Raw genomic sequence first — 27,421 nt, 5'->3', positions numbered from 1 at the left:
TTCATCAACCAGAACAACTTTGTCAGACGAATAATCGGGATTGTGTTTGGATGTTCAATTCATAAGATATGCATCCACACTGGAATCACTGCGGACGTTATTGTGAACGAGGCCACTCAAGTTTTCATGTGCGGTTGTGAACGGTAGAGATCAGGAGGCTTCATAGTACTGCGATGGGGGCGCTGATGGGAAAGGAATTGCAGCGAGGCATCATGTGCCTAAAGACGGACTGCACAGGTCGTCTCGGCGCCTACACTTTAAAGTGGATTGTTTTTCCACAGTGAGTATTTCCGTGGATAACTTTTCCAAGGAATCTATTCGCAGTTATTTTTCTCCCGAGTTGATGTAATCATGCCTAAGACCTAATTCGCAAACAGAGCGTCTGTTTTCGCAAGAAGCCCGCTAAAGAGAAGTGTACCAACCCGCAGACCGTCAGCTGTCACAAGGCTAAATATGGATGTAGTGTAGGCTGGGCTGCTCGCTTGTGATTAATGTTTCAGATTGACAGCCCATGAAGGAACCGACGTTTGTTCTGCGAATCAGATATGGGGAAAAAAAAAGAGGAAGGCATCTCCGGGACCACGTTTAACCTTGTGATCGGCTTGACTGCCTGAAGGAAACTTTCGCTTCTCCTTTTTATGAACAAACCTTTATACCGAGCGCCTCTTGGACGTTTGTGTATGATCGCAATTCGCTTTTTCCCCTCTCAACTAACAGGTTGTTGTGACTATGCCTTCAATTGAATCACATGTTTTTATTTCTTCAATGGATGTGGAAAGTTAACGTCGGTCCACGGATGTTGTTTAACTGTACATGAAATCCCCTTTCGCCAGGCTTTAATGGAGCGGGTGCAAAAGCTGACTCATTGAGGTCCGTCACTGGAGAGCTCAAGAGCAAGCTCAACCACAAGATCTCCTGATCTTAAACGATGCAAGACTACAACCACCCAGTGATCCTCGCTGTGTCTACTTTTCGTGGCATGTCATTGTCAACTGTATTTCAATTTGAGATCCGTTTTTCTGAACGAACATCGTAGGTTTTCAGACCGTCCGGTACAAGATCTCCATGGGTTGAACCTTAGCCCCAGACCGTCTTCATCATCATCCTGATCACGATCATCAACGATGATCGGTTCCCCCGACCTGTTAGTCTTCAGAGGTGGGGAGGGCTTCGTGGAGGCCACCCACCACCAGGACACAATGCCAAACGAGCTGTCTGTCCCTCTGGAGGCCCCCTCCAACCCCTGGTCCACCGCAGCCCAGTTCCACAGGGACTTCATACTCGTGGCTGAATTCTCAGAGCAGGTGTGTGTTTGTGTGTGCGTTAGGATGACTATCTCCATTTTTATGTGTGTGTGTGTGTGTGTGTGTGTGTGTGTGTGTGTGTGTGTGTGTGTGTGTGTGTGTGTGTGTGTGTGTGTGTGTGTGTGTGTGTGTGTGTGTGTGTGTGTGTGCGTGCATCTCTTTAAAGATGATCTATCCATCTCGTTTACGTGTGTGTTTCTGCTGTGCGTGTGCCTGCGCGCCTACTCCCCCCACCCCCCCCCCCCAAGGTGGGCCCCCAGCCGGTGATGACCATCCCGGACGACCCCCGGGTCCTGGGCTCCTTCGACCTCAACCACTTCTCCGTGCGCATCATGTCGGTGGACTACCAGGCGGCGTTCCCCACCGCCCCCGCGCCCGCCACCGCCAACCCCTCGGCGTACCCCGGCCCGCGCATCAACTTCACGGAGGACTCCCGGGTGGTGATGGGCGACTCGGCCCACGGCGCCTTCGCCTACGTCCAGCACATGACCCTGTACGACCTGGAGGCGCGGGGCTTCGTGCGGCCCTTCTGCATGGCCTACGTGTCGTCGGACCAGGGCAAGCTGATGGAGCGCTTCGGCGAGCTGTCGGCCTGCTTCACGCGGGCCTCGGACAGCCTGAAGACGGGCAACCGGCGCGCCTTCGCCGCCGAGCTGCAGAGGAAGCTGCAAGAGCTGGAGTGAGATGGGAGACGGGGAGACGGGAGACGGGGAGAGAGTTGTAGTCCTCGTCTTGGCTTTGTGAATTGTGTTCTGCCGGGGGGGGGGGGGGGAAGGATGGTCTCGTGGTGGTGATGGGCGAAGTACCTTCCCCTTCCCAGCACAAAAGTGACTGGGTTTGACCGCTCAATGTACCTGTAGCTCTCTGTAGAACGCCCTAGACCTGTTACTTTCTGTCACTGAAGTCACTGTGAGATGTTTGGATAAAACCGCCTTAAAGTGTGTCATGTTCACTCTTCCTCATCGGCGTGTTTAACATTTCCTTACAGGTACACGCGGTTGACTCTGCAGCAGGGCGCGGAGCTCCCGAACGCCGCCGAGGAGGAGCCCCCCCGCGTCGGCGAGACGGACGCTGAGCTCGAAGCCCTGGAGCACTCCATCCTCAACTACCGGGATCTCCTGCGACAGGTGACGGCCTACCCCAACAGGAAGCTGAAGCAGCCCGGCTTCCTGCCCTACGACCCGGCCGACAGCCTCGCCGATCCCTTCGTGCCGTTGCCCCCCGCTGCGGCGGCGGCGGAGGCGGCGGCGGCCTATCCCCCCGGCCCCCCCTCCACCTCCGGCGCCAGCAGGCACGAGCGCCGGCTGAAGACCCTGGAAGAGCTCAGCGACGCCTACTTTGTGTCCGTCACCGTGGGCCAGCTGGCCGACACGGAGCGCCGTCTCCGCGGCGACCGGAGCGCGCTGCACGACGCCCGCTTGACGCGCGACCTCTCTAGGAGGCTTCCGCTGACCAACTTCCTGTTTGAGCTCTGGAATCCAGACGAGGGCCAGCTGGAGGAGGAGGGGGAGGAGGAGGAGGAGGAGGAGAAAGGGCAGTGGCCGAGTCTGGAGAGATTCTTCTCCTGCACGGAGGAGGTCCCCATCGGGCGTCAGACGGAGACGGAGGGGAGGGGAACCCCCCCCGGAGCCGCGGAGGAGAGGGGCGTGGCGGAGATGGCGGGCAGCGTGAGCAGCGGCGAGAGCATCGAGGTGCTCGGAACGGAGCGGTCGTACCGGACCCAACGTGCCGTCACGGGGGAGGACCACGGAGGTACGTTGACCCTGGCAATGGCTTTTAAAGGTGACGTGTTATGCCACCAGGTGTGAGTGTGATTAGCCGTTTCAAGCCGTTTTGAAAATCTGCACTCTTCTGACGTCACAAGTGGGCGTGTCCACCTGGATGTGTGCTGGACGGATCAGTCTATCAGCCTACCCAGTGGATTGTAGCAAACGTTGCTCATCTATCCGTCGTACATCTTGCTGGACACGCCCTCTAGTTGTGATGTCGGAAGAGGCAGATTTTTAAAAATAGCTTGTAACGGCTAATCACACTCACGCCTGGTGGTATCATGTCACATTTAAAGTCGCTGACACCATTTATAAAATAAAACGCTTAATTTCAACCATCTCGAGGGATATTACGATCACGACATTCTCAAATAACACGCCTTTAAACCCTGCTTTACACCTTCCCTTTTGAATCTCAGAAGCAGCATTCGTGAAGACCGACCTCTGCTTCAGACACGCGCCGCCAGATGTGGCGTGTAGCCAGCGCGTGCGCGCGTACGCCGTGCGCGGCAACAGCGAGGACAGCATAGAGGTCCTCAGCACCACCGACTCCATCATCAACCCCGAGGACCTGCAGGCCATCACGGAGGAAGACCCGGAAGACCAGCAGACGCCGTACTGCAGTCTGGACCCCGAGCCAGAGCCGCCGGTCCAGGGAGAAGGCGGAGGCGGAGGCGAGGGGGCGAACTGTTTCAGGGATTTCATGGAGCAGGTCACGATCCTGCGGGACGAGCGCAAGGAACCGAGGCGGGGCGTCAGGGACAAAGGGAGGTATTTGTCCCTGCGAATCGAGGGGGATTCACTCAACAGAGGAGAGGCCTCCGGAGTCGAGGGAGAGACGGGGCCAGGCCGGAGTGCAGGGAGAGGGACGGCCCATGAGGACATCACGCCGGAGATCACAGCCATGCATCAAGGTAAGGGGGCAATGTTTTGAACCGTTTCTTGGAATTTTACGACGCATAGCTGTTGTTCCCTTGTGGGAAAAGCTACACTTTCCATTATAAATGCTTTTACGAGAATATGGTTCTGTTAATGGAAAGCCGTCGTTAACCTTGGCCAAATGCTCTGTCGTGTCATTGTTATTGCAGTCGAGGAAAAAGCAGTGGCCGTTCCCTCCAAATCGCCGTCCTGTCTCAGAGGTGAGAGCGGGACGGCGGCGGCGGACCTCCACGTGAAGTTTGCCTTCAACCTGCCGCTGGGCGGCGCGTGGCCCCCGCCGTACACGCCGACCAGGACGTCGAGCGTGGACGAGGCGTCCGAATCCACCGGCTCCTCCAAATCTCCCACCCAGACCCACACTCCAAACGTCAACCACCCCCTCGACCAGGAGAGAAAGAGAAAGGCTGGCCTCCGGGCCCTAAGATTCATCCAACAGAACTCGTTTTCCCAGCATGCAGTGTTCTGTCTGCTCAGTGGCCGGCCATTGATTGTGATCGGAGGAGACGAGAGTCGTGTGAGGAAGTTGGTTTCGGCGCTCGCCCTGTTCCTGCCTGCGCCCGGTCCAGATAGGACCAATGTGCTGCCGTTCTTAGCCAAGCCCCTTCAACTGACTGACCTGCTCGCCTGGAGGCTCATTGGCCTACACAGGTAATCCACCAACCACTTCTTCATTTTTGTGTGTGTATGTGTAGTTACCCGACACGATGCATCAGGTAACTACCCTACAAGCTTGACAGGAGTACATAAAATATTTAGCATCGCCCGATTATGCCGGTGAGTGCATTTCCTTAACGGTGGAGAAACATTTTGACTCGTTGAGGGGCACAGCCAACTGATCTACACCTGCGTAAAAGCACTTAATTGATCGTCTTCCTTTCTGTGTATTCCCTTGTGAACAGAACTTCCTCTGCCGCGTCATTGGCAGTTCTCCACTCTCTGGCTCGATACAGCCGCTACCTGGCCCTGCTGGACCTGGACCAGAGGACGCTGCGTTGCCCCGCCTACTCGGGCTCTCTGATTGGCCAAATAGCTAACCGTCACTCCGGCATATGCAGGGGCAGGACATATCTGCTGCACCTGGAAAGCTGCTTGACGGCCCTGGCCAATCAGGCGCTGCTGTTCACGTTTCATCCCGTCTTTCGTCGCGACGGGGATGGGGACTTCGTCGTCGACGGAGAAGCCCTGCTTCTGGAGCGCGGGTTCTGCAGCAGTGAGGACGATCTGAGAGTGATGCGTTTCCTGTCGGATCTGATCAAACAGTACCATGCAGGGCGTGGCCCGCCGGTCCTGAATGTGTCTTACAGACCGACTCAGCTCCACAAACATATGGCTGCGACATAGTCCTGTATTTCAAATGTGCAATGTTTTTTGATAAGACTTCTTAATAGACCCATTTTACTAGGCGTCGTTGTAGGATAGCGCCCTCCCCGTAGACAATGAGAAAGCAGACTCGTTTAAAAAAACAAAAAAACATGAAAGGGATGCAACAAATATTCCTCATATAAACTAAATTTCACATTTTATTCTGCAGTATAAAAAGCTCCTTAGATATGTATTTTTTTTTTTACCCATGATGCTCCATTACCTTTCATAAGCAGCCATAAGAAAAGTTAAATATATCACAGCTCAGGTGCAACACAGCATTGGTTTGAACATAACCACCAACATGGCGGCTTTCGAAAAAAAAAAGACAATGAGAGACGCCTCCATACCGTTGAGAAGTTAAACTTGAAAACAAAACTATGAATACACTTCAAAACACCACCCAGGCAAATCAAATCAGCCACACAACTCTTCTGAAGATGTGGTCACATCCTGGAGTCCATGTTGGCCGTGTTCCTAGCATTGATCCATGCCGGGAAAACGTTCTCCTGTACCAGAGTTCACATCTGCAGTCCAGTGTTGTAGGGAGTGTCCGCAATGGTAGAGCACGGATATGCTCAGTGGGAGGATACGAGAGCATTCAAGGGGTTCCAGAAGGCTGTGAAGGACACAGTGACGCGGTAGACACCACCTACGGATCCACAGTACAGACAGTTGATTTCAACAGAACTGCTTATGTACTACAGGCAGATCCACAAGGCAACTGTACACTCACCCACTGGTACTTGAGAGGGTAGCTCACGATCCATTGTTTCACCACAGGTGATCAGGTCTTGGGGAGGGGAAATAGACACGGCTCGGGTCAGTGAAGGGCACATCTACTCTGGCCTGTGAACCGCACATAGCAACTCAAACCCTTCTACAGCAAGACCCAGCCAGAACCCAACTGTGAAATTATTTGAATGCTTTATAAAGAAAATATAAATTCATGCAAAATCTGGTGAAGGATACTGTTATTGTTTGTTCCTATGTGTTGTTAATAAGTAATGTGTATGCCGAGGTGCCAGATTAGATTTGCTTACAGGTACCATCGAGGCTGGGACTGCACCTTTGGGACACGGTTTGACAGTGACCGGACTGCCTGCTCAAAAAGAAAAAAGTCATTGTTAGCAATGCATAACCTAACCAATGACATGACACACTGGCAACACGATCCATACAAGGATACAACTAGGTCAGTTGATTGGTAAAGTGACTCACAGTATGTGCTGAACAGGCCGCATCAGAACAGGAGAAGACATGAAAGACAAGTGAAGACAAATCAATTTCCAGTCAGCTGCAAGCACCCCTGAGGCCCAGGATGGGCAGTGGGGGGGCCACGGTTTATCTGTAGGCATACTCCTTTGACAAGTACTCTTAACTGCTAAATTATGACATGGATCTTAAGAAAATAACTTGTCACTTTAGATTAAAACATCAGCTAAACTTGCATGATAACAAATAGGATTGGGAGGAAAGCAAGGCTGATTTGGATGTTCATCAAACAAAAAAACAAAAATCAACATTGTTAATGATGCAAATTAAAACACTAAAGGATAAATCATCCACCCCCGGTTTCCATAGTGCGCAGACGTAGTAACAACATGTTACTTACTGATCCCAAGGCTCTGTGGAGGAGGAGGGGCGCGGCGGAGAGCAGGGTTCCAACGGGAGAGCGGAGACATTTACTGCATATTGAGACGTTTACAGTGGAACAGGGAAGTAAAAAAACACTTCACTATCTTCATTTATCACCCACACCTTTGACCACAACCTTAAGATGTCAAGGAACGACTGAACTATAATGATCGTAATCTTCTAGTGTATTTTATGGGCTGAGGAACACGGCATTGGAAGTAAGGCCTAGGAAGGTGCAGGTTGTAATACTATCCAGGAACCAAACTCTTCTATTCTAGCTTTATTTACATGCAGCGAATTTAACATTTTCTGTGGGAAAAAAAATCTGCCGTTAATAGAATAGAAAACCGTAAGGCACATTTAATTTTTTTTTACTTAATTGAATGTATTCGTTTATTTGACCGGGATAGTACATTGTTGTAAAAGGGCCAGAATTTTTCTCCACAGGTAGAAAAACATGCAAAGCATTAAAAAACAACAACTATGGACAAACGGTAGCTGCTGGCAGCGCTAAAAGATAAGAAAATAAACACTGGTACAATGGAAAGAGGAGATGGAAAAAATGGAAAAGCATAATAGGACTCCTTTAACCTTTAATTTATTCCTATGTGAGTCGCTGTAGACTAGCAATACATATGTGAGGTCTTGGAAACACAAAAGACGATGAATTATGGCAAATAACCCATGATGTAGTGGATTTAATTTTACTACAACAGAACAAACATAGAAATTAGTGTCCATGAGGTATAAACCATTGTGTGCAGCCTATTTTTGTAGACGTCGTAGGAGCGGTGGGTGTGTGTGGTTGTCAGGCACCCACCTGTGATGCCCAGCTCCTGTTCGAATTGCTGCCTGAAGAAGTGGAATTCCTCTGATGACATTGAGAGGTTCTGAAGCAGCCACTGCAGCACCCAGGAGTTACCCTAGCAGACAGCACAGCGGGGCCATTCCCATTTAGAAAGCCCTTTTCTTCAAACTTTTTATACATGCTTTTTTTTTCTCTGGATGTATGCATGAATGTCCCTGATGACAGTTAAAGCCATACTGGTAGTAGACTGGTATGGTTTCAATAAAAAACACTAGGAACTAAAAACAGCTCAGCCTATTTACACAGTCTCCCAATCTGGCCACGTATGTATTTGTATGTCTAAACTGTATATTTTATTGTTTTCTTTGAGGTATTTTTGTTCATCCCCGGTATGTAATGTACTCCTGCTCTTTCCTCTTAACTGCCCTGTGTGTTGCTCTCTGACTGGTATATCTAAAATCATGAATCAACGTATATTAACTTTGCCCCTCACCCACATATTGCTTACGTGTCCAGCATGTCTTTTTAAAGTGGTGGCATCATGCCACCATGCTTTGTAGATTACAGGGGAATGTGCTGAGAGTGCTGAGAGAAATGTATGGACGAAGGGAGGAAAAGGATGCTACCTTGAAGCTCTGGATGACTCTGGGAACCGATGGACTCAGGGGGCCACTCAAAATGCGTAGCACTAGAGCCTCAATAACCAATAGCAACAGCGCGCGGTCTGGGTACACCTGTAAATAACAACAGCAAAACAATACGCAGTTATAGACACAGGATTCACAAAAACCTGCATGCCACAATGGACGGTCAATCTCACTGCATGAAATGATGAGATTTTTTGCGTTATCGGATACAATCTGCTGCGTGTGTATTAACATGCACTTACTTCTAGAAAGAATTTGGGAATCTGTATGTTGGTCCATAGTCCTACCCCTTGATTCAGTACCACCTGGCAAACCGTCTTTGCGTCCTACGGACAGCAATTTGAAGGAACAGTAAGCGTCATATGAAAGCCTTCACAAAAAGCTGCCACAGTTTGAAATACCAAAGAAGAAGTTTGTTACGTTACATTTACGTATACATAAAGCCCACGCTTTTATCCAAAGCGTCTTACAATAAGTACATTTGTCAGGAGAAAGAGAAAACAATATATATCGCTGTCGCTACAGTAAGGATGTTCATAGAACAAGTGCCAAGCACTTACAATTGCTAGGTTACGGCGGCATACAAACATTTAGGTATTCAGGGCTGGGTTCGGGCAGAGACGAGGGTGAATCCCGGGGGTTGTTGACGATGGTGAGCAGATGGGACCAGCATTGAGACTGAAAAAGACACGAGGAACTTCGGTCAAAAAACCCTCGCCAAACCGAACGGGGATGGAGTAACCGCCCTGCGTACTTACATCTGCGTTTACTGCGGCACAACAGCTCTGAACCCTCAGAGCAAACTTGACCAGCTCCACGCGCTTCAGGGGCACGGCCCCTGGGGAGAAGAGGTAGAGTGAACACCTTTCTAACAGAGCATCGGTTGAGCCTCACTGTACAGTGGCGAGGGACCGGGGTGTTCTGGCTCGCCTGATAAAAAAGCACGATGTTCGATCCCTGATCCGTTGGGAAATGTTTTCTTTAAATGCTTTTAAAATGTTTAAATTTAACTTATTGATGTTTTGTTTGACTTTTCTTAATATCATGAATATCATCAAGTATCTTTGTATACCGAGAGCATAAGTGAAATGTATTATAATTGTAGCACTTTAAAGCAGTTGTTAATAAAAATATTTTTTATATGTTATCCTTGTAATTGTGTTTATTGTGTCTGCTCGTCGTCACTGTAAATGAGGGAAACCTCAGTGTCTCTCAAGTGAAAATAAAGGTTATTGTATTGTATTGTTGCTTTGCTTATTTACTGAATTTGTATGCACGTCATATCTTCATTGCACTTTCTGTAAATCAATTTGGACAAATGCGTCTGCTGAATAAATGTTATGTAATGTAATGTTATTCCTATTAGAACCCTCCCTGCTCCTGGTGAACATGACTGTGGGTTAGGCCTGGGCAATAAAACAATAAATTATCGCATCGTGATAGACTTTTGATCAATATCAATATAAAACATGTTCAATATATATCGATAAGAGACTGGACCACCGAATCTAGCAGCTGGGTTTGTTACACAAACACGGTTCCATACTTATTTACAATATTTGAGTGTTTTTCATTGTTGTATCAACAATGAAAAACATTATTATTATCAATGAAGAACAATGGATGGTCATATTAAAATAGTGTTAAACAGAAGTGTTTAAATCCAGCATGGTAATTCCTAGTAATGAAAATTACCATGGTAATTTCAGCCATATCGCCCAGGCCTACTGTGGATAAAGCGTCCACTAAATAACAAATGTGATATAATGTTACCCCTGTGTGTGTCTTACCTTGAATGGGTCCCCACTCGGCCCCCGGGAGGTCAAACTGTGTCTGGGGGCTGATGTGGACCCTGGGGGCCGTGGCCGTGTCGAAGATGCGGAGGTAGAGGCAGAAGAGAGCTGGGGAGAGGCGGGGGGCGGGACTGGCCACCTCGGACAGAGCCGCGCTGAAGTCCCCCGCCATGCACATGAACAGGGGGACCAGATCCCGCAACTCCTTGAACCTGGGTGGAGTTCATTTTGGAGGAGTTTGAGTAGAGCAGAATCGATGCGAGTGCACTAAGTGATCAGGTGAGGTAGCGCGGGGGTGCTTATTACTGGTGTAATTGAACATATATTTACATACAATTGTTATGGTAGGCTGCGTTAGACATAGCTGAACGGTGCATCTGTCCAATACAAATCTAAAATCTGATGAGGTGTGACGTCAATACTATCTAAATATAAAAATAGATTGACATGTTAGAATTCACTGTCAGACGGCAGCATCACTCACAGCTTGGGGTCATCAGTTTGGACCACCGCAAGATAGCGGCACAGCTCCCGGTACCTGTCAGAACACAACAGGGTTATGTGTGTGTGCGTGTGCGTGTGTGTTCATATTCGGTAGTCTGGGACATGCCCGTAGGTTAGGTGTGAGAGGACTGCAACATCTTGGGATGCCCAAAAAGGGGGATAAACAGCCAGCAAAGAACAGTGCCATCTCTGCCATCATGGCGGAGATGCTGCTACCTATACCATTTAGTACATATGCGTGTATAATGAAGACCCATGCCACTTACACATGATTTTGTCAATGTACTATACTGCACTTTAACTATTCCCTGTCCCTGTATTAATTGTCTTTTATGTGGACTTAAATAAATTGTTAAAGCGTGCATGCGTGCACCTGCGTTGAGCCTGTAGCAGCTCGGCCCTCATCAGGACCACCGAGGTCTGTTCCAGCAGGATGTCCTTCTTGCTGCGTTCCTTGCGGATCCCCGTCACGTTCTGCCCCTTGAGGACCGACACGAGCAGCACGTCGTCCCACGGGCGCACACACAGGCTGAGGGGAGAGCGCACGCGCACGCACACGCACACACACACACACACACACACACACACACACACAGTAAATATTAGCTTACCACAACCAGCACATTACTTTATATCATTGTCAAACAAACTACAATCAAACATGCGTCTCTTAAACCCCAGAGTTTAAGAGATAGGATTCAATAACCAAACCTTTATCGCCACTGTAAAACGACATGATTAAACGGGACGTGATTTGTCATGCAGTCTAGATCACTTTAATTTGCTACTATATAAACTGGTTGAATTCAACCTTGCCTGATTCTGTCCATTGCATAGAACAGCCTATGTGCAGATTTCTATTATATTTTATTTATTTTGCAGGACAAAAGAAAGGAAATTATGAATAAGTGTGGTTAATGTCAAAACAATCTGTTCTTCAATTACTGTTTATTTTGTACAAGATTTATTCATAATTTAAACTAACATTACTTTATGATTGTTATTGATCTGGTTCACGCTCCAGTTTTCTAACTGCGTGACTTTGAGCAGGCTGCAATTCACTTACCGGCCAAAGGAGCCAGTAATGAGAAGGAATTTCACACATAGGACCTTTAAACAGACACAAAAAACCAAAGCACACACACACACACCTGTTCCTTGTGTTTCTTAAGGTTATGTGCAAATTCAGGCCCTGGTAAAAGCACCGCAGCTTGTGGATGAAAGCAGATGGTAAATCAGACATCACCATGAGCCGCTGCACAGAATCTATCACTCTGAAAACAAGAAGAGAATACCATTCAGTAAGAAGAGCACTTTGAAGTAGATAAAAAACTTAAAATCGGGACATTTAGTCAAAGCAACTTTTATTTTTTATTACATACACACGTCTAATGAGCTGCTGGGGGGGCATTTTGCTCAAGTTAAAATCTGGGTATGTGTGGTGGAAATGGGAGTGTGCCTTTTTACCTTTGTAAGAGTATTCTTTTGGCATCCACGGCGTTAGCTTTAGGACACGTTGGCAACACAGTCCTGTACGGAAAAGAGAACGACGACAACAACCACAACAAACACGTCAAGACTCTTTTACTCACTGCTCAGAAGCGACACTACAGCCATACGCAGTTCTTTATTTTTCTTCTATACTGTAAGGGAGCCTAAGTGCAGATTGAGCATTTACCAGAAGCTTTGATCCAACCCCATTTAGTTATATTTACATTGATATCATTAATAACCAGGTAGAGGTTATTAATTGCTCAATGATGCATACAGGTCGCCAGGACATTTGGTTTGTACCCAAAGGCTTTCGGCGTGTGTGTGTCTTTTGAGTGTGTTTACCCTGAAGGTTGGTAGTGGAGAGTAAAGTCCTTGGCGGCCCCCAGGCACATGATTGCAGCAACTTTTCCTTCCTGTTCCTCTGCTTTGTTCAGGAAAGATGACACACACTCGTACACTGGTGTGTAACTGCAGACAAGTAAAAAAACAAACGGGTTTTAAACTTTGGTCCTCCAAAGGTCTAGCTAAAATATCTGATTTGTACAACGGAAAGGAATATATGTCATTTGAAAATCTTAAATCCAAATATGGTATTCCTACAAAACATTTTTTTTAAATATCTCCAAAGCAGAAATTATGTTCTATCTAAGCAGTGTAATAGCCTGGCACTCCCCCCTTGTCCATTTTAGAAGACATCACTTTAAAATATTTAAGAGCTAGGGGACAGGTGTCTGTGCTTTGCAATCTGTTTGTTAACGGATCTAATGAGTCTTCAAATAATATTTTACGGGCATGGAATATGGATTTAGTAGAAAATTTATCAGAGGAAGAATGGTCAAAAGCCTGCTCTTTGGTAAAAACCCCATCTGTAAACACACATTCTATACAATATAAATGGCTGAGTAGACAGTAGACTCCTGCCAAGCTGCACCACTTTAACCCCAATATTCCCGACACATGCTTTAAATGTAGTCACCAGAAAGGGTCCCTGTTTCATTGTATGTGGAGCGGTCCACAGGTTGCACACTTCTGGAGAGAGGTACTGAACATTGTTGGTCGTATTATTGGCAAGGTGATGCCTACTGATCCTAAGCTTTGTATCCTAAATGTTTACCCTGTCAATTTTCTGATGTCTAATGATAAAAAACCTTTAATTGGTATGTGCCTTTTGGAGGCACGTACCTGTCTGTGGCGTTTCTGAATGGTTAAATGGAGTGACTTCCTTTCTGGCACTGGAAAAGATAAGTTATTTCACAAAAAACAGGATAGATAGGTTTTGGAGTATCTGGAAAGTTTTTCTATAATTTCCTGGAAAAAGAAAATATACAAAGTGATGGAGGAACTGATGGTCAGATTTGATCGTTATTGTGGCTGTGCCCTTTTTATTTTATTATTATTTATTTATTGTTTTCATCATTTATCTATTCATATTTTATGTCTATTCATTATTGTGTAAAGGCTTGCTCATGCATAATGTTAGTATTCTATTGCTTCATACATGTATATGGATGCGGAATGTGTCATACATTTAGATACTTATATACTATTTCCATCTCGGAAACTGCTGTGATTCTTTTGATGTGGGGAGGGGGGGTGGGGGGTGGATGTGCTTTGTGCGATTGTTCTGTCTGTGTGCGCGTGCTGTTAGTGCATGCTGTGTTGTAACTGTCTACACTGTAAAGAATAAACATGTTTGAAAAAAAAAAACGATAACCCCCTCAGCGGCAATCGGGTAGATGCTTATTTATATTTTGTATTACAAATTTATTATTATTTATTGTAACTTGCGTATGTGTTTTTTTTTTTTACTCTTGTAACTAAATAGATGAGCCTTTCCCTGTAAAGAGTTTCTCTGTACAGAATGACGTTATGAATGAAGTTATACAGCCAATTTGATAACAAAACACTTCAATGTCTACAGGTTTGACCTCCACGGCGTAGGCTATCCGCCCACAAAAGTACATTTGTCTATTTTAAAGCCTCAAAGTCAACCCAGAGCAGAGTCCCAACACTTACTCATAAACCAGACGATGCTGGAGAGATTGAAGCTTGTCATCAGAAATCATCTTTCCCCGGATGAAACAGGAGAACTCTACTTGAAGCTCCTTTCTGAAGGTCCCCAGTAGCCTTTCTAAAACACAAAAACACTGCACATTGAACTGGTAGAACTAGGGATAGTGCGTACAATATCAAATGCACATTGAATGAACCCATGCAGAAGATGTTATTTTATTATGGTTCAAGACAAGAGGAAGCCCAGCAGTTACCAGCAAGCTGCAGTTGACTGTCCACATCTGACAATGAGAAGTCAAATGCAAGTAAATGTCCCAGATCTGCAGAGTTTCGGAGGCTGCTCCAGGTTACACTCCTCTGATGACTGTTACAGTGACACTCTTCATTGACACACCACAAAGGACACTGAAATGCAAAAAGACAGTGAAAATCACGAGTGTCCAAAAAGAGCGTAGCCTTTTGACAAAATGTTGTTAACCACAGTGCTCACTGAAAGGAATACAATGACTAAAATTCAAGTGCTTATTTAGTGTTAAGGTGGTGTAGCTATCAAACAGTGTGCAACATACCAGCGATGCTAGTTTGTCACAAACATAACAGAAACACTGTTCACAGAATTGGTGGTTGCTGGCGATTGGGGCGCTCTTCACATATTCTGCACGCCTGAAGTTGGAAAGACAATGACACAAATAGGATCCTGCATTTGAAAAGCCTGAGGAGTGTTGAATGTGAAAAACAAGTTATGGTTCATTTCGGGGTCTACTCACGTAAAGGGATATAAGGGACAATCATGGCGTGCATGAGGCAACACTTCAGCCCGTTTGGAGAAGGTGACTACTAGGTCTTCTTCCAAAGCCTGGGCAGACAATGGTATTTCTGGCACAACTAAAAAGGCACACAATAATACACATACAAATGAAGACTGTGGTTCAATACTACTACACATGTCCACACTTCAGACGACAATCCCTCACCGTTTTCCTTCTCTTCCACAAAGAGGACGGAGGAGTCGTTGAGTGCGGCATCATAACACAAGTCCTCGTCTTCACTGAGGATAATTATCACCTCGTCCATGGTGAAATATATCTGTGCCGTTAGAGGGTTAAAATAATATAAATTAGAACATTAAACAGCTTCCGCTAGTAAGCACACGATTGTTATCAGAAGGGCATCTTGTGAGACAAAACTGATTTCATATCAGATTTGTTAATGACGAGACAACATGGTTCGACTGACTTCTAGCCACTCCCTTTGATTTCCATTTTCAAAAAGTGTTTTCGAAGAATTCTCTTAATTCAATAAATGTTTAATGGAATGAAACAATGTAAGGCCATTGTATTGTCAACACCGACATGTTCTGTTCCAAGTTTTGGTCGACTGTTTCCATTAGGCAGTAACTTTGTTTCAAATTGTAACATTACTTGCGGTAGGGCCTTGCTGCCTGGAATCAGTGGAATGTAACTGGTTGTGTAAGGATAAAGAGTGAGCAGTAGTGACAAAGTGAAAATCTTCAATTCATGACAACAAATGTGGTGGTTTTGAACACATAAATATAAGCGTAGGCATAATAGCCGTGTATTTTTGGTGGGCCATTAACACGGATAAATACGTCTTTAGTCTTACCTTCGATGTAAACAGTGCGCAAATTTGTTCCTCGCGGGTGAACTATACGGAAATGACGTATATTTCCGCATGAGCCTAGAGTTAGAGCATTGCCAGGGTCATTTCTTAGTCCGTCTGCAACATTTATTCATATACTTTTTGTCACCTACATGGTTATTTGAAGTATCGGAATAAGCGAAGTAGATTACCAAAAAAATACAGCTTTTATTTGTTGTATGTCAAGTCAATACAGTGTAACATGTAAATCAACTGTAGGCCTACAAAAAATAATCAAGATTCAAAATGACATTTTGTAAGTGATTTGATGAATAAATTAATGTTATATGCAAAGAAAATAGAGACTTAAAATTATGCAGAAATATAGTATATTTCAGTTGAAAGTGTCAGTGGTTTTTGCCTCAAATCATACAGTTCCAATACGTAGATTTTTATATATTTAGTCCAACAATGAGATTGCTTGATATATAAATGCACAAACAACATTTACAGTCAAAGAGGGCCACCTTTGACCCTATTTAAATAAAAGTACATTTCCAAAAAGTTTTCTCCTGATTTTCTTTGCAAGTGTGTTATACTGAGGCCGTGCTCCTCTGCCCACTTGTCTTTCTAGAGTTAAATCTCCTTGATGCCGCCTTCTGGTTTAGCTGCTTAATGTTCAGTCCATCAGTCTCATGTTGCTCTGGTTGTGTAACCACGTCTGTCCCAGCCTGTCCGTCTGTCTGCTCTGTATCGCTGCCCTTGGCTGCAGGCATGGACATAAGCCACTGCTGATAGTAACCACGGAAACCATCAATTTGAATCAGGTAGTTGTTCCTTTTCTTGAACTGAGAGAGAGATAAAGAGGAAGGAAATCAAAAAACAAAACAAAGAAAAACCAAAGGAATAATTAATAGAGGTGATTAATGAAAGGTTATGCACTTGAGTTACAACAGCTTTGTTAAATCTAAGACACAGTGGCCTACCTGGTCGTAGCTAGGGGGATACTGTGCAGCAAATTCCAGCTGTTTGATGATAACCTCGTTTGGCCACACTCTCAATTCAGCCATTCTCTCCAGTAGTAACTTCAGGTAGATGTAGTCCAGCCTCCGAGACGCCCGGCCAATCAGAGTAGAGAATACCTGGACATTAGGCCTCAATCTGGCAACCTGCATGAAATAAAGTCACCATGCATTATAGTGTCACTATAACTACTAGTATTAAGTCAAGTATTATCTATTGTTGAGTATTCTAGATTTCTACTATTCTACATCCAGTATTAGTACCAGAAGCCAGCTACTGCATCTAAATCTAAAAACATTATTCCCTCAGGCGACTCAATGCTTCACAAGCATTCACTTGAGGACTTTTGAAATGCTTCCTCACCTCCATGTCTTTGAGCAACTGAAGACCATCCTTCTTCTGGTCACATGCCAGAGCAAGACAACCGTAAGTTTGCACGTCTGTATTTACATGTCTCTGGTACATCACACGCAAAACAGCCTGGGAAAATATAGGATAGGGTCAATTCACATAGAATATGTACCCTAGGATCCTCAGTTGGTGGGTCATGGGTTGAGGGGTGTGCGAGTGCGTTTTGTACCTTTGCTGCATCCAGGTCACCGGCTTTAGCTGCGCGGCGAATCACGGTGTTGAAGAATGCTACGTCGAGCTTCACCTTGTGCAGCTTGGCCCCCTGTAGGAGCATCTGCAGCGATTGGCTGCCTGGCTCCATGGTGTCTGCCAGGAGGGTCAAGGTGCGGAGGTCTGGAGTGAGGCCACTAGAGACCATCTTGTCCAGGAAACCTTTACCTCCTCCTATCAGTGCCAGTCGGTCGGATGCGCCGTCCACCGTGCCAATGGATACCGTGCCGATTGACACCGTGGCCCCTCCCCTCCTCTCAAAAAGCTCTAGCAGGTTAGGGGGCTCCGCTATGGGCACTGGCTGACAAGAAGGAGAGTCACGGGGTACTCCCTCAACTACAACCAAGTGGTCCACCTCTGGTACGCTGTTGTAGGGCACCATCGCTGCAACTGTGACATGTGCACTGCCTTTTTGGTCTTTCCTGTCAGTGGTTAACATGCGGGGGCCAACCGGTCCAGGCTGTAGAAACAACTGTCTCTCCAAGAGGTCAAGGTCTCTGGAATCCCTGCTTCCTCCCCTGGATTTCCTGCTCGCCGCACCCTGGCCCTTCTGATCTGCCCAATCAGGGCTCAGCAGAAGGCTTGTAGCAGTGGTGGGATCACCAATCCCACAATCCCTTGCGGTACGCAAAAGCAGGTTGTAGTTCTTAGCATCTGGGTAAATCCCTGAACGAAGCATTTGGCGCCAAACCTAAAAGGAAAGACAGGTTCAATCAATGGCATTCAACAGCAATAGCAATAGTTCTGTCCGATTTGTGCACATGCATGACAGCTCCTACCTGTAGAGCCTGTCTGAACCCGGTTTCCTTTTCCATTACACATCCCATAAGCAGGTAGTGAAATGTCTCCTGAGTAACCACATGTTGGTTTTTCAGCATCTCCTGAACATTAACACACACAGATTTATAAATCATTCATTAATACACTCCCCTACAATGTCAATACCATGTAAATGAACTGATTAAATTAAACTTACCCGGATTGTGTGAATACAGGCTTGAAGATGGTTTGTAATGGCATGTGTCTTGAGGAGGGCATGGTACGTGATAGTGCTAATTTGGTAGTTTTTGCGACATAGTTCTTGTTCCAACTGCAATGCATGCTGGAGCCCGACTTGTTTCGATGGTGATTGAGCACAGGCATTGAACAGGGCAGTGTATGTTGCATCTGTTGGAATCAGGGACCGTTTTTTCATCTGAAAGACAACACAAAAGCTAATTACTGTAAACAATAGTAAGCCGTCGAATGGCTATCGGTCATAAACAATACACATGGAAAAGTATGTATAAGGGAGTGTAGAGCATCCATACATCATTATACAGTTTGAAGGCCTTCTTGAGTTGTCCAGCTCGACCACAGCCTCCTATAAGGATGGTGTAGTTATACTCTTCTGGCTGTAACCTCTCTCTTTTCAACATGTCTCCACTAAATAGATCCAAAGCCTGCTGAAGCTGTGATAGAAAAGAAACAGAAACAGCACATCACTGAAATGAGTTCAATGAGTGCAGCATACACGTTGACAATTTGAACTGAATAGGTTGCACGCGATTGATCGTGTGAGGGTAAAAAGATGACAGACTGACCTACCTTGTTTTCTTTTAACAGGTTATTACACTGTAGGAAGTACCAATAGGAAGTATTCCTCCCTTTGGCCAAGAAAGGTTTCCTTCTTTTAACTTCATCCTCGCCATCTTCCTCTTGGAAACATTGATTCTGTATTTCTGGGCTACTTTTTTGGAACGACCTCCGTGCGCCAATATCACTAGATAATGTACCAAATTGCTCTCCGTGGTCGTCGTCACCGTCTACCTGGTCCGTCGGTTTGGCAGTAGATGCCAAGGGGTTCAGATCTCCGAAGGATGCTGAGACGATCGACTTGTGTCTGGTCACTCCACTGATACCCCACGAAGTATCATTTAACAAAAGATGTGGCGACCAGGGATAATGCGATAGAGTTTTGGCAGATGAACTCCTTTTAGCTGTGTAAACGTGGTAGGATCTGGTGGATTGTACTAACATCTTACTCACTCTTCGCATGCACGCACAAGTAGCAGAGTTCAACATCTTGGGAGCTAACTAACACAACGTTGTGAGAGCGGCTAGGCTAGCAAGCTCACATGTATGCATACTGTAGAGGTGACAGAAAGACATTAGCAATCGATTATCGAGCGAAGAATTTAGATAACCAACTACAACTTGTAAGTATGGCATATATGTGTCAAAAGATATCCTCAATTGAAGAATTGGATTAGTAGAGTAAGCAACTAGATGTTATTAGCGTATATTACATATAGGCTATAACTCCCATGTTTTACTCTATGTGGTTTGACATCCCCCTATGATAGATTGATTAGTATGCCTGTCAAATTGTGAACAGCTCATTTATGCCACTGGTCATAGGAGGACAACCAGAATGTAGTTTAGTCGGACTCGTAAGGGTGATTAGTTCGTTCTAGAGATGTAGTTTATTCGTAAAGGATACGCTTCAAGTAGTGTCTAGTAGTTATCGTAAACGCATTATCTTCCTAAACCTGAAGGACCACTGTATGTCTACCAATCATCAATCAACCAATCAACAATGAAACGCGCTGATCAGACCTGCCCTGAGGTGAGTCAGATTGTGTTTTTTCGTATACAATATAGCCTACGCAGTTTGAACTTTCACAATGTATTACAATAAAAAAGGTTATTTGTCACAGACTTGCCTACATACAATTTTTAGTTAATTAATCAGAAGAGTGACTAAAATAACTTTTAGTGGCTAAAATAACTTTGTTCGTTTGTTCTTTGTTTCTATTATTTGTTCTTCTGTATTGCAATGAGCTCACGTAAAACGTTGAATTACAAAATGTCGTTAATTTACATAGAATACTCTGCTTTATTAGATTAAACAAATGGAAGACAACCAACCAGTGCCAGCTCCCACAACACCTTCTGCCGGTAAACCGTCCGAAAAAAACCAAATAATCATTGCATTTTAAAAACATACATAAAAAAGTACGTAATCCTTAGCCTATTTTAATGTCTATTCATCTTTTTTTCCACTTTGTTTATTCTTGTAGTGAATCAAATTGAGCTCAAGACCAGAGCTGAGTTCTTACAATGTGAGTCTTTTTTTTGCTGTCTGGTATTGTCAACCAATACTTAAATCGTTATCACAGAAATGTACACAATGTCATGACGATGAAATGCAACAATAATCTTGGTAAGCCCCATGATTCATGTTAATCTTCCAAACAATAAACTAAATGGATTATTATTATTTTTCTAATCAAGCCTCCGTCCACTAACCTCCCAGATTACCTTCACCTCACACTTGACCCGAACACAGCATACAGAGAGCTGTCTCTTTCCCAGGGAAACAGGAGTGTGGAACTTAAAGATCTAGTGCAGTCGTATCCCTACCGCCCTGAGAGATTCACCCATCTTTGGCAGGTGCTGTGTAAAGAACATCTGTCTGAACGCTCCTACTGGGAGGTGGAATGGACCGGTTCAATAGAGATAGCGGTGTGTTATGAAGACATTGGCCGGTCAGACTATTACCACGATTGTGCGTTTGGGTGCAAGGAGAATTCCTGGAGTTTGGATTTGAATAAAAACAATAGTTGTTTCCGCCACAATGATGTTGAGATTTCATTGCCGGAGCCTCAGTCGTCAAGAGTTGCTGTGTACCTGGATCACAGCGCAGGTGTTCTGGTCTTCTACAGTGTTTCCGGCGACACTTTGAGCCTCATCCACAGAGTCCAGACCACGTTCACTCAGCCCCTCTACCCTGGGTTGTGGGTTGCTGACCACGCTGAGCTGTGTGATCTGAAGTGACGACAAAATGGTTCCGTTTTGTCAATAAAGGCTCAATGGATTTAAACTGAAAGCACTGGGGTGAGAACAATTATTAGGAAAAATTGTCATCCATAATGCATAGTAGGCCTACTGTCATTTCTAAATAAAATATATCACAAATCCTGCTAGCTTATTTTTTCTTTTGTTCTTAAAATACGTGAATATTTTTCATAACATTACATGTTTACTTTACTAAAATGTATTGCAAGGACAAAAGGTAACAAAAAAGACTGAAAAATTTACAACTATTATAGAGTTTATTACAATGTTGTATACAACATCTATTCAAGTAGTCCGTAAACAAATAAGTATCCCGTGTTTCATAGTTATGGCACCTTAAACATAGTATTGGCCATTTTAATGTGCAATTCAATCACGGATAAATACTTAGTTGCAAAAGATTGCTCAAGTAATTGGAGGAGACATCAATTTTATTTTATAATGGTCAAAATTCTCAAGCAGCTGTGCAGAAGTTTTGCCAACAAAATGTCCTTGAACCAAAAACACTAAATCATTACTAATTTCCAACCACGCATCACTTGAGCTGAAATACACTGCAACTCAAAGGTTTCTTAGATTTTTTGCTTCAACACAACAGGTAACAATCAACAAGTCATTCAGCCGTGCACATTTCAAACTGTCTGACATCCATTGGGAACTATTCTTTTCTGTTTGTTATATAATGACAGGGCATCGATCCAAATGCCTTAAATGGCTGTTGAACACATTCATGCGGAGAGCAGGTCACATAGATGTGTCACCAGGGCACGAGGAGGGGGGTCTGGGCCACGCGGCTCTGGAAGAGCGTTATCTTGTCCAGGAGGGTGAGCGGAGTGTCTCTGATGACCAGTGCCAGGTCCTCATGCTGCAGGGGGAAGATGACCACACTCAGGGCGGGCCGCGCAGCTGAATACCTGGCAGAGAACATAAAAGGTTCATGGTTTTGGTTGAGGGACATTTGTTAGAAATGGCATGGCCGTTTGTACAGAGGCATAGCCGGCTTGTATTGACAGGCAGGAGCCTCTGTCAATTCTCACAGTGCATTTAGCTAAGAATTTGTTATCTCTCAAATCGGATCTATTGCACCTTTAAGATATGAGAGCAGATAACCCAAGCCTAGTTTGGAAGAAGGTCCATGTCTGCAGCACATGTCTTGTAGAATGCCTACGGTTAATCATACACGAACATGACCACAAGGGGGCAGTATAGCTCTTTCCAAACCCATATGTGAACGTGAACTAGATTATAACTAGGCATAGAATCACTTAGTTTACGGTTTAGTTGGCTATTGTTTTTCCATGAAAATCATCAAAAAATTGCTTCTAGAAATCAGTTCCTTGCGTCTCTCATGCAAGTTCAATATAGACATGCTGATGGAGAAGGTGGTCACTGTGTTAAATAACGTCCCCAACAACACACTGACCTGTCGATTAACACCTTCTGTAGCGTGCGACAGGCCACCAAGGTCCCCCCCATGAATATGTGGCATACGCAAAGGCTGGGGCAGCGAGCCACAAAGGTTTCCGTGGCAACGGGGTCAAAAGTTCCACTGCGTGAAATGATGCAGAGGCGTTTCAGACGGGAACAGCAGGACAGAGCCTCAAAGAACGACGCGTTGGCACTCAGGTAAGGCTGCTCTAACCTTCAGACGGAGAGGCGAAGAGAAGAAGTTAGTTAAAAGATACTTCTTCCAAACATTCTCAAGTTCACACATACTCAAACTTTTACATTCAGCAGTAAAATGCTTGGACGCCTTTTCCTTTTCAATGCCGGAAATATAACATGCAAAAAAATACAAACGTATTGGCAGGATGAAAATGAAATAAGCCGTCATAAATTAAATCATTCATGAGCCACAACTAATTGCATTGGCTAAAATAGCCCCTGACCACATGGCCTGCATTCATTCAGAGCTGGTCACACCACCACCGTCGCATCGCTGACCTGAGCTCCTGCAGCTGCGTGCACAGCCGCAGCGTGTCCAGCAGCGACGCGGTGTAATTCATCGTCTTCAGGCAGCCCAGGTTAGCCAGGGATAACGCCTGGAGGTTCGGGCAGTGCTTGGCCACCGGGATCAGCCCCGTTCCTTTGTGAATCCCCGGCAGCCCCGCCAGCGTCAGGCGCCGCAGCCTGGGCAGGACCTGCAGAGCCGCCACGTGCGAGTCCCCCACGCCCCGGGCCCAGGCGCACATACCGCGCGGCTCTATGCAGGCCCGCGTGCACGGCTCCAGGCGGGGGAGCGTGGAGATGAACCCGGGGCCGATCAGCTCCAGGGTCTCTAGTAAGGGGCAGCCGGACAGCAGCTGCGCCAGCCCCGAGGTGCTGTCCCTGGGTAACGACGGCTCCGACTCGGACGGCTTGTACACTTGGAGACCGACCCGCGGAGCTTTCCTCAAGCCGCGGAGCAGGGACGAGGAGGGGCTGCTGTGTGCGGAGCTGTGGCGGGCGCTGCAGCCGTCGGAGAGGGCGCAGGCGGGCAGAGCCAGGGAGCGCACGTAGCGCAGTCGGGACAAGCTGGCGCAGAGGTGGGGCTCCCCGTCGAGTCCCGGCGTGTTCTCGTGATGGTAGTGTCTGTGCATCAGGTTGACGTGTTGGAGCTTCGAACAGACGCTCACCAGTCGGCTCATTGTCCCGGCGACCAGCTGTTCCTCGCCCCCGCGTATCCCGCTGCTCTCCGGGTAGAGGCTGTGGCTCGTCGCGCTCAGATTGAGGCTGACGAGCCGCGCCGCGTCTCTGACCCCGCCCTCCAGCAGAGACCGGAAGACCTGCGTCCACAGCGCCGGGCAGCGGCTGAAGCTGAGGTGCTTGGGGCTGTTCCCCCGCAGGGCTCGCTCTAGCGACATGGAGTCCCACCACGAGCGGGGCAGCTGCAGTGCCTCCAGGCTGCTGTGGTTGCCCAAGCAGTGGGCCAGCGGGGTGGCGGCCGGCCAGTGGGCAGGATTGGGGCCGGGAATGGACACCAGGAAGACGCGCAGGCGCTCTGGAACGTGAACGCTGAACACAGCTAGGTAGAGAAGGAGCAGGGTCTGGTTTACCTGGAAACACCGACAGGAATGGCTAATTACAGATAATTATACCGTATAGGTAATGATATGCAACGGCATCGTTTACACACTCACCTCTCCAGGTGCCAGTTTTGCACTGAATTCCTCCAGCTGCTGGTAATGTGGCACACTGCTCTGGCCAACCATTAACTGGCAGCACACACCAATGCCCTCTCTGGTCACGTCTGGGATGTCAAACTGTAGTGCTAATCTGTTCACATGACACACACACACACACACACACACACACACACAAGACACAATGCAACTTGGTATGGTCGCTGGAACAGGAAACAAATGCCTCATGGTCAACTTTGATTCAGCAAGCCAGTCGGCCTCGCCCTGACTGCGATGAAAGAAGGCCAGAGGTTGCCATGGTTACCTGCGTAGTTGGGAGCAGCAGGGCACCACGCCGTAACTGGGAGTGAGGAGTGTCTGCCTCAGCTCTGACAGGCGGCTCAGCAAATCGACAGCCTCAGAACTCAGCTGTGCCGAGTTGAAGCCGGGGGCCACATCAAAAGCAAGCGAATTGAGGCAGGAGAGGGATTCCAGGAGGCGGGAGAGTCGAAGGGAGGTCAGACGACAGCCGGTGAGGTCCAGCCGTTTGATAGCGCGGCAGCGAGCGAGATGCTCCATGGTGGAGCCAGAGAGCCAATAGCAGCCACTCAGACTGAGGGACTGCACTTGATTGGCTAGTTGCTTCAGCACGTGCCTGAAAGATAGATCACTGGCCTGGAGGCAAAGAATCGATAGTAGAATATAGTAGAATGTAATAGTATCGAAACAATCCCATATGTCTTTCATTGCAAGTTGTGGCTACATTTGTAATTTATGTTGTTCAGTAAAGTGTAAATGTCATTATAAATATTAAGCCGTACCGTATATTCTTCTGATAGACAAACATGTGTCAGCAGGGTCTTATCCTGACAAAGCACACGCAATTTGCGGCAGACACGTGCCACATTTAGCAATAGGTCACACACAGGAACATAGTTGAGGATGCATAGTAGGATTTCATCAGACAGGCTGGAAATTCCAACAGAGGACATCACATCTTCCTCACAGTGGTCCTAGGAAAGACAACAAAACAAACACAATATGAGATAATAATAATGCTAATAATAATAGTTGTTATAAAATGTTAAGAATAAGACAGTTGACGTATGCTATTCATAAAAGTTTCAGTGAACGCCAGGTACATCTATCTGCCAGGAGAGATGATCCAGGTCCATATATTTCTTTAAGATAGAAACTGATGAAAGTTTGTTTTACATGAACTATTGTGGTTAAGTTAAGTTAGTTAAGTTAAGTTAGTTAAGTTAGTTAGTTATTTTAGCTAAATGGGTGGATCAATGAATATGATCACAGGGGATTGCAAGCTATCAACTAAATTACACATTATCAGGTAAAAAGGCAAATTAGAAACGATGCATTTCAACGTCTCTTAGTGTGTTATTTTCAATAACATTAATATACAGCCTGGCAAAATCACCAACATGATAGCTAAAATTAGCTTGTAAGTAACCCTAGCTGATCCAAGCCGTTTTATTGTCAACAGAACTGACCTGTACGCGCGGGTGGTCCACATTTCCCAGAGTTTCCGTTATAGTAGAATTCATCCTTATACGGAAGATATACAGTAATAATACAAGTTTTACGGAGGTGCCTATGGATGCTGTAAAATATGCATTGGATCCTGTGCTGGTGAATGGGAAACTCGGAAGACTTTCACAGACGCACACACTTCCTGACACGGCAATAGACGCCCGCGCATGCGTCGGGCCGGCCGGTGAATTGGGTGTCAGCGGATCGGGTACTGACAATCTCCAGGGATTTATTATAAGGACGGGAAGCCCGTGGATAGTATCCACTAGTGTTCATTTTCTTAACATGTAAGTTACGAGCGCACCCAGCTCCCCGCATAATCATGGTTGCAACCACGATGTTCAAACAGGACTTACCTGACAATTCAATTCCAATAGTAAATACTTAATTTCATGCCTGTTTAATATAAATGGTTACGCGGTTAACCATTTATATTCCATACATTATCTAGAATAGGTTGTGGTAGCTCCTTTTTAATACTAGGTTAGCACATTTCTATGATGCATACACCATAAAAAAAAAAAAGTCCAATAGTGGCCAGCAAGTAGGCCCTATGCTGTTGAAACAGTAGACTACCAGAGCATATAATCAATTAGTTTGTTGATCTAGCACTGATCTCTGCAATATTTACCTTAAGGTTACCCTTTGATGGAACAACGTTTTCCCGGATCATGTCATGGAACAATTGACGAAAGAACATAATTTGTTAAGCATTTCAGCCATCAAGGCGTCCTACCAAGCGGCAAAGGACTGATGCCAAATAAGTGTAGTAATGGCTAGGGTGGTAAGTGCTTGTACACCCAATTGGCTCAACCACAATTACTTCTGGCTGGCAGGGCCAGCCTATACTACAGCCGATGGGGGCAGTTTACTTGGCAAGCCAACAGGTGCGATGTAGAGTTTTTCAAATGCTGCAAAGTGTTTGAACACAAAAATGAGGTGGAGAAGAGGAATTCTTTTTTCATACATGTGCTCTTTATTTGTATTCATTCATGTGCAGAGGCATAACGCACCCACACAACACCTTCAAACAAGGTAAAAGCGTCAAACTTTTGCATAATGACCAACTGGACCAAGTATCTTAACGCTGAAACATACAAAACAAGTTTCGGATTACATAATTTACATATCAATACTAGAGAACTGTTGGACAGAACGCCAACCAGGGAATGAACCTTCATAGAGGCAAATAAGGTGGTAACAAACATCTGGGGTGACTGACAACAGGTATTATAATCCTCACACACGGGGATAATCAACTACTCCCTATTGCAATCTCCCCTGCATGGTATGGGCATGGTACCGTAGCGATGAGGTAAACTAGCAGGGTGGGGAGGGGTGTGGCTCTAGGCTCTGCCCACACATAGTGGGCTAGGCATGTGCAGAACCATAGTTTTGTGTTTAGGGCGTGTGATGGA

The 27,421-nt window shown here is 45.9% G+C and overlaps 6 protein-coding genes across 9 annotated transcripts in view; 2 read left to right on the top strand and 4 right to left on the bottom strand.

The window, feature by feature from the left end:
* The first annotated feature begins 518 nt into the window (after window positions 1-518).
* Window positions 519-6,381, top strand: smcr8b (Smith-Magenis syndrome chromosome region, candidate 8b). Of its 2 annotated transcripts, XM_084465305.1 has the most exons (7): window positions 519-717; window positions 834-1,304; window positions 1,553-1,983; window positions 2,293-3,056; window positions 3,493-3,987; window positions 4,162-4,660; window positions 4,912-6,381. In XM_084465305.1, exons 2-7 carry the CDS (start codon window positions 1,125-1,127, stop codon window positions 5,351-5,353), a joined length of 2,811 nt encoding a protein of 936 aa, XP_084321431.1. In that variant the 5' UTR covers window positions 519-717; window positions 834-1,124; the 3' UTR covers window positions 5,354-6,381. The 2 variants fall into 2 exon arrangements, with proteins under 2 accessions (XP_084321431.1, XP_084321430.1); XM_084465304.1 differs by having other exon boundaries at window positions 519-1,304.
* Window positions 6,382-8,446: 2,065 nt separating this feature from the next.
* Window positions 8,447-15,923, bottom strand: LOC311340401 (uncharacterized protein). 3 transcript variants are annotated; one of them, XR_014633258.1, is made up of 14 exons: window positions 15,895-15,923; window positions 15,246-15,357; window positions 15,039-15,156; window positions 14,841-14,934; window positions 14,526-14,676; window positions 14,275-14,389; window positions 12,601-12,726; window positions 12,232-12,294; window positions 11,916-12,038; window positions 11,138-11,293; window positions 10,745-10,798; window positions 10,258-10,472; window positions 8,710-9,305; window positions 8,447-8,554 (listed from the first exon to the last, which is right to left on the bottom strand). XR_014633258.1 is itself a non-coding variant. In XM_084465307.1 (14 exons), exons 2-14 carry the CDS (start codon window positions 15,343-15,345, stop codon window positions 9,038-9,040), a joined length of 1,503 nt encoding a protein of 500 aa, XP_084321433.1. In that variant the 5' UTR covers window positions 15,346-15,357; window positions 15,895-15,923; the 3' UTR covers window positions 8,571-9,037. The 3 variants fall into 3 exon arrangements, 2 of the variants coding, with proteins under 2 accessions (XP_084321433.1, XP_084321432.1); XM_084465307.1 differs by lacking the exon at window positions 8,447-8,554 and having other exon boundaries at window positions 8,571-9,145; window positions 9,226-9,305; XM_084465306.1 differs by lacking the exon at window positions 8,447-8,554 and having other exon boundaries at window positions 8,571-9,305.
* A 210-nt stretch (window positions 15,924-16,133) lies between these two features.
* ptcd1 (pentatricopeptide repeat domain 1) lies at window positions 16,134-19,598 on the bottom strand. The gene is made up of 8 exons (XM_084466164.1): window positions 19,102-19,598; window positions 18,825-18,965; window positions 18,491-18,709; window positions 18,294-18,395; window positions 17,474-18,205; window positions 17,257-17,373; window positions 16,857-17,039; window positions 16,134-16,718 (listed from the first exon to the last, which is right to left on the bottom strand). The coding sequence occupies exons 1-8, from the start codon at window positions 19,576-19,578 to the stop codon at window positions 16,464-16,466; spliced, it is 2,226 nt and encodes a 741-aa protein (XP_084322290.1). The 5' UTR covers window positions 19,579-19,598; the 3' UTR covers window positions 16,134-16,463.
* A 330-nt stretch (window positions 19,599-19,928) lies between these two features.
* Window positions 19,929-21,456, top strand: LOC311341270 (stonustoxin subunit alpha-like). The gene is made up of 4 exons (XM_084466172.1): window positions 19,929-20,122; window positions 20,400-20,454; window positions 20,577-20,618; window positions 20,813-21,456. Exons 1-4 carry the CDS (start codon window positions 20,093-20,095, stop codon window positions 21,331-21,333), a joined length of 648 nt encoding a protein of 215 aa, XP_084322298.1. The 5' UTR covers window positions 19,929-20,092; the 3' UTR covers window positions 21,334-21,456.
* A 253-nt stretch (window positions 21,457-21,709) lies between these two features.
* On the bottom strand, window positions 21,710-26,101 carry fbxl18 (F-box and leucine-rich repeat protein 18). The gene is made up of 7 exons (XM_084464925.1): window positions 25,964-26,101; window positions 25,277-25,468; window positions 24,781-25,130; window positions 24,474-24,609; window positions 23,299-24,389; window positions 22,778-22,996; window positions 21,710-22,268 (listed from the first exon to the last, which is right to left on the bottom strand). Exons 1-7 carry the CDS (start codon window positions 26,015-26,017, stop codon window positions 22,112-22,114), a joined length of 2,199 nt encoding a protein of 732 aa, XP_084321051.1. The 5' UTR covers window positions 26,018-26,101; the 3' UTR covers window positions 21,710-22,111.
* An 855-nt stretch (window positions 26,102-26,956) lies between these two features.
* Window positions 26,957-27,421, bottom strand: part of actb1 (actin, beta 1) — a 3,326-nt gene continuing 2,861 nt past the window's right edge. The window contains exon 7 of the mRNA XM_084465911.1: window positions 26,957-27,421. This exon is cut by the window's right edge and continues 169 nt beyond it. The gene's annotated coding sequence lies outside the window, so the exon portion shown is untranslated.

Source organism: Micromesistius poutassou (genome assembly GCF_964030765.1).
Source record: "Micromesistius poutassou genome assembly, chromosome: 3".
NCBI classification, from domain to species: domain Eukaryota; kingdom Metazoa; phylum Chordata; class Actinopteri; order Gadiformes; family Gadidae; genus Micromesistius; species Micromesistius poutassou.
The sequence above is the reverse complement of the archived record's forward strand: the minus strand, read 5'-3'. Positions and strand labels throughout refer to the sequence as shown.

Coding starts and splice junctions, on each gene's coding strand:
- fbxl18 (XM_084464925.1), bottom strand. CDS start 26,017: ATGAATTCTACTATAACGGAAACTCTGGGAAATGTGGACCACCCGCGC. Junction 25,131..25,276: donor GTCTATCAGAAGAATATACG/GTACGGCTTAAT, acceptor CTTTGCCTCCAG/GCCAGTGATCTATCTTTCAG. Junction 22,997..23,298: donor ACGCAGCTGCAGGAGCTCAG/GTCAGCGATGCG, acceptor CTCCGTCTGAAG/GTTAGAGCAGCCTTACCTGA.
- ptcd1 (XM_084466164.1), bottom strand. CDS start 19,578: ATGTTGAACTCTGCTACTTGTGCGTGCATGCGAAGAGTGAGTAAGATG. Junction 18,710..18,824: donor CCTTCAAACTGTATAATGAT/GTATGGATGCTC, acceptor GTTGTCTTTCAG/ATGAAAAAACGGTCCCTGAT. Junction 16,719..16,856: donor ATCCCCCTAGCTACGACCAG/GTAGGCCACTGT, acceptor TCTCTCTCTCAG/TTCAAGAAAAGGAACAACTA.
- LOC311340401 (XM_084465306.1), bottom strand. CDS start 15,345: ATGGACGAGGTGATAATTATCCTCAGTGAAGACGAGGACTTGTGTTAT. Junction 14,390..14,525: donor CAGTCAACTGCAGCTTGCTG/GTAACTGCTGGG, acceptor TTTGTGTTTTAG/AAAGGCTACTGGGGACCTTC. Junction 12,295..12,600: donor CTCCACTACCAACCTTCAGG/GTAAACACACTC, acceptor TTTTCCGTACAG/GACTGTGTTGCCAACGTGTC.
- smcr8b (XM_084465305.1), top strand. CDS start 1,125: ATGATCGGTTCCCCCGACCTGTTAGTCTTCAGAGGTGGGGAGGGCTTC. Junction 1,984..2,292: donor AGGAAGCTGCAAGAGCTGGA/GTGAGATGGGAG, acceptor ATTTCCTTACAG/GTACACGCGGTTGACTCTGC. Junction 4,661..4,911: donor AGGCTCATTGGCCTACACAG/GTAATCCACCAA, acceptor CCTTGTGAACAG/AACTTCCTCTGCCGCGTCAT.
- LOC311341270 (XM_084466172.1), top strand. CDS start 20,093: ATGAAACGCGCTGATCAGACCTGCCCTGAG. Junction 20,123..20,399: donor CTGATCAGACCTGCCCTGAG/GTGAGTCAGATT, acceptor CTGCTTTATTAG/ATTAAACAAATGGAAGACAA. Junction 20,619..20,812: donor CAGAGCTGAGTTCTTACAAT/GTGAGTCTTTTT, acceptor CTAACCTCCCAG/ATTACCTTCACCTCACACTT.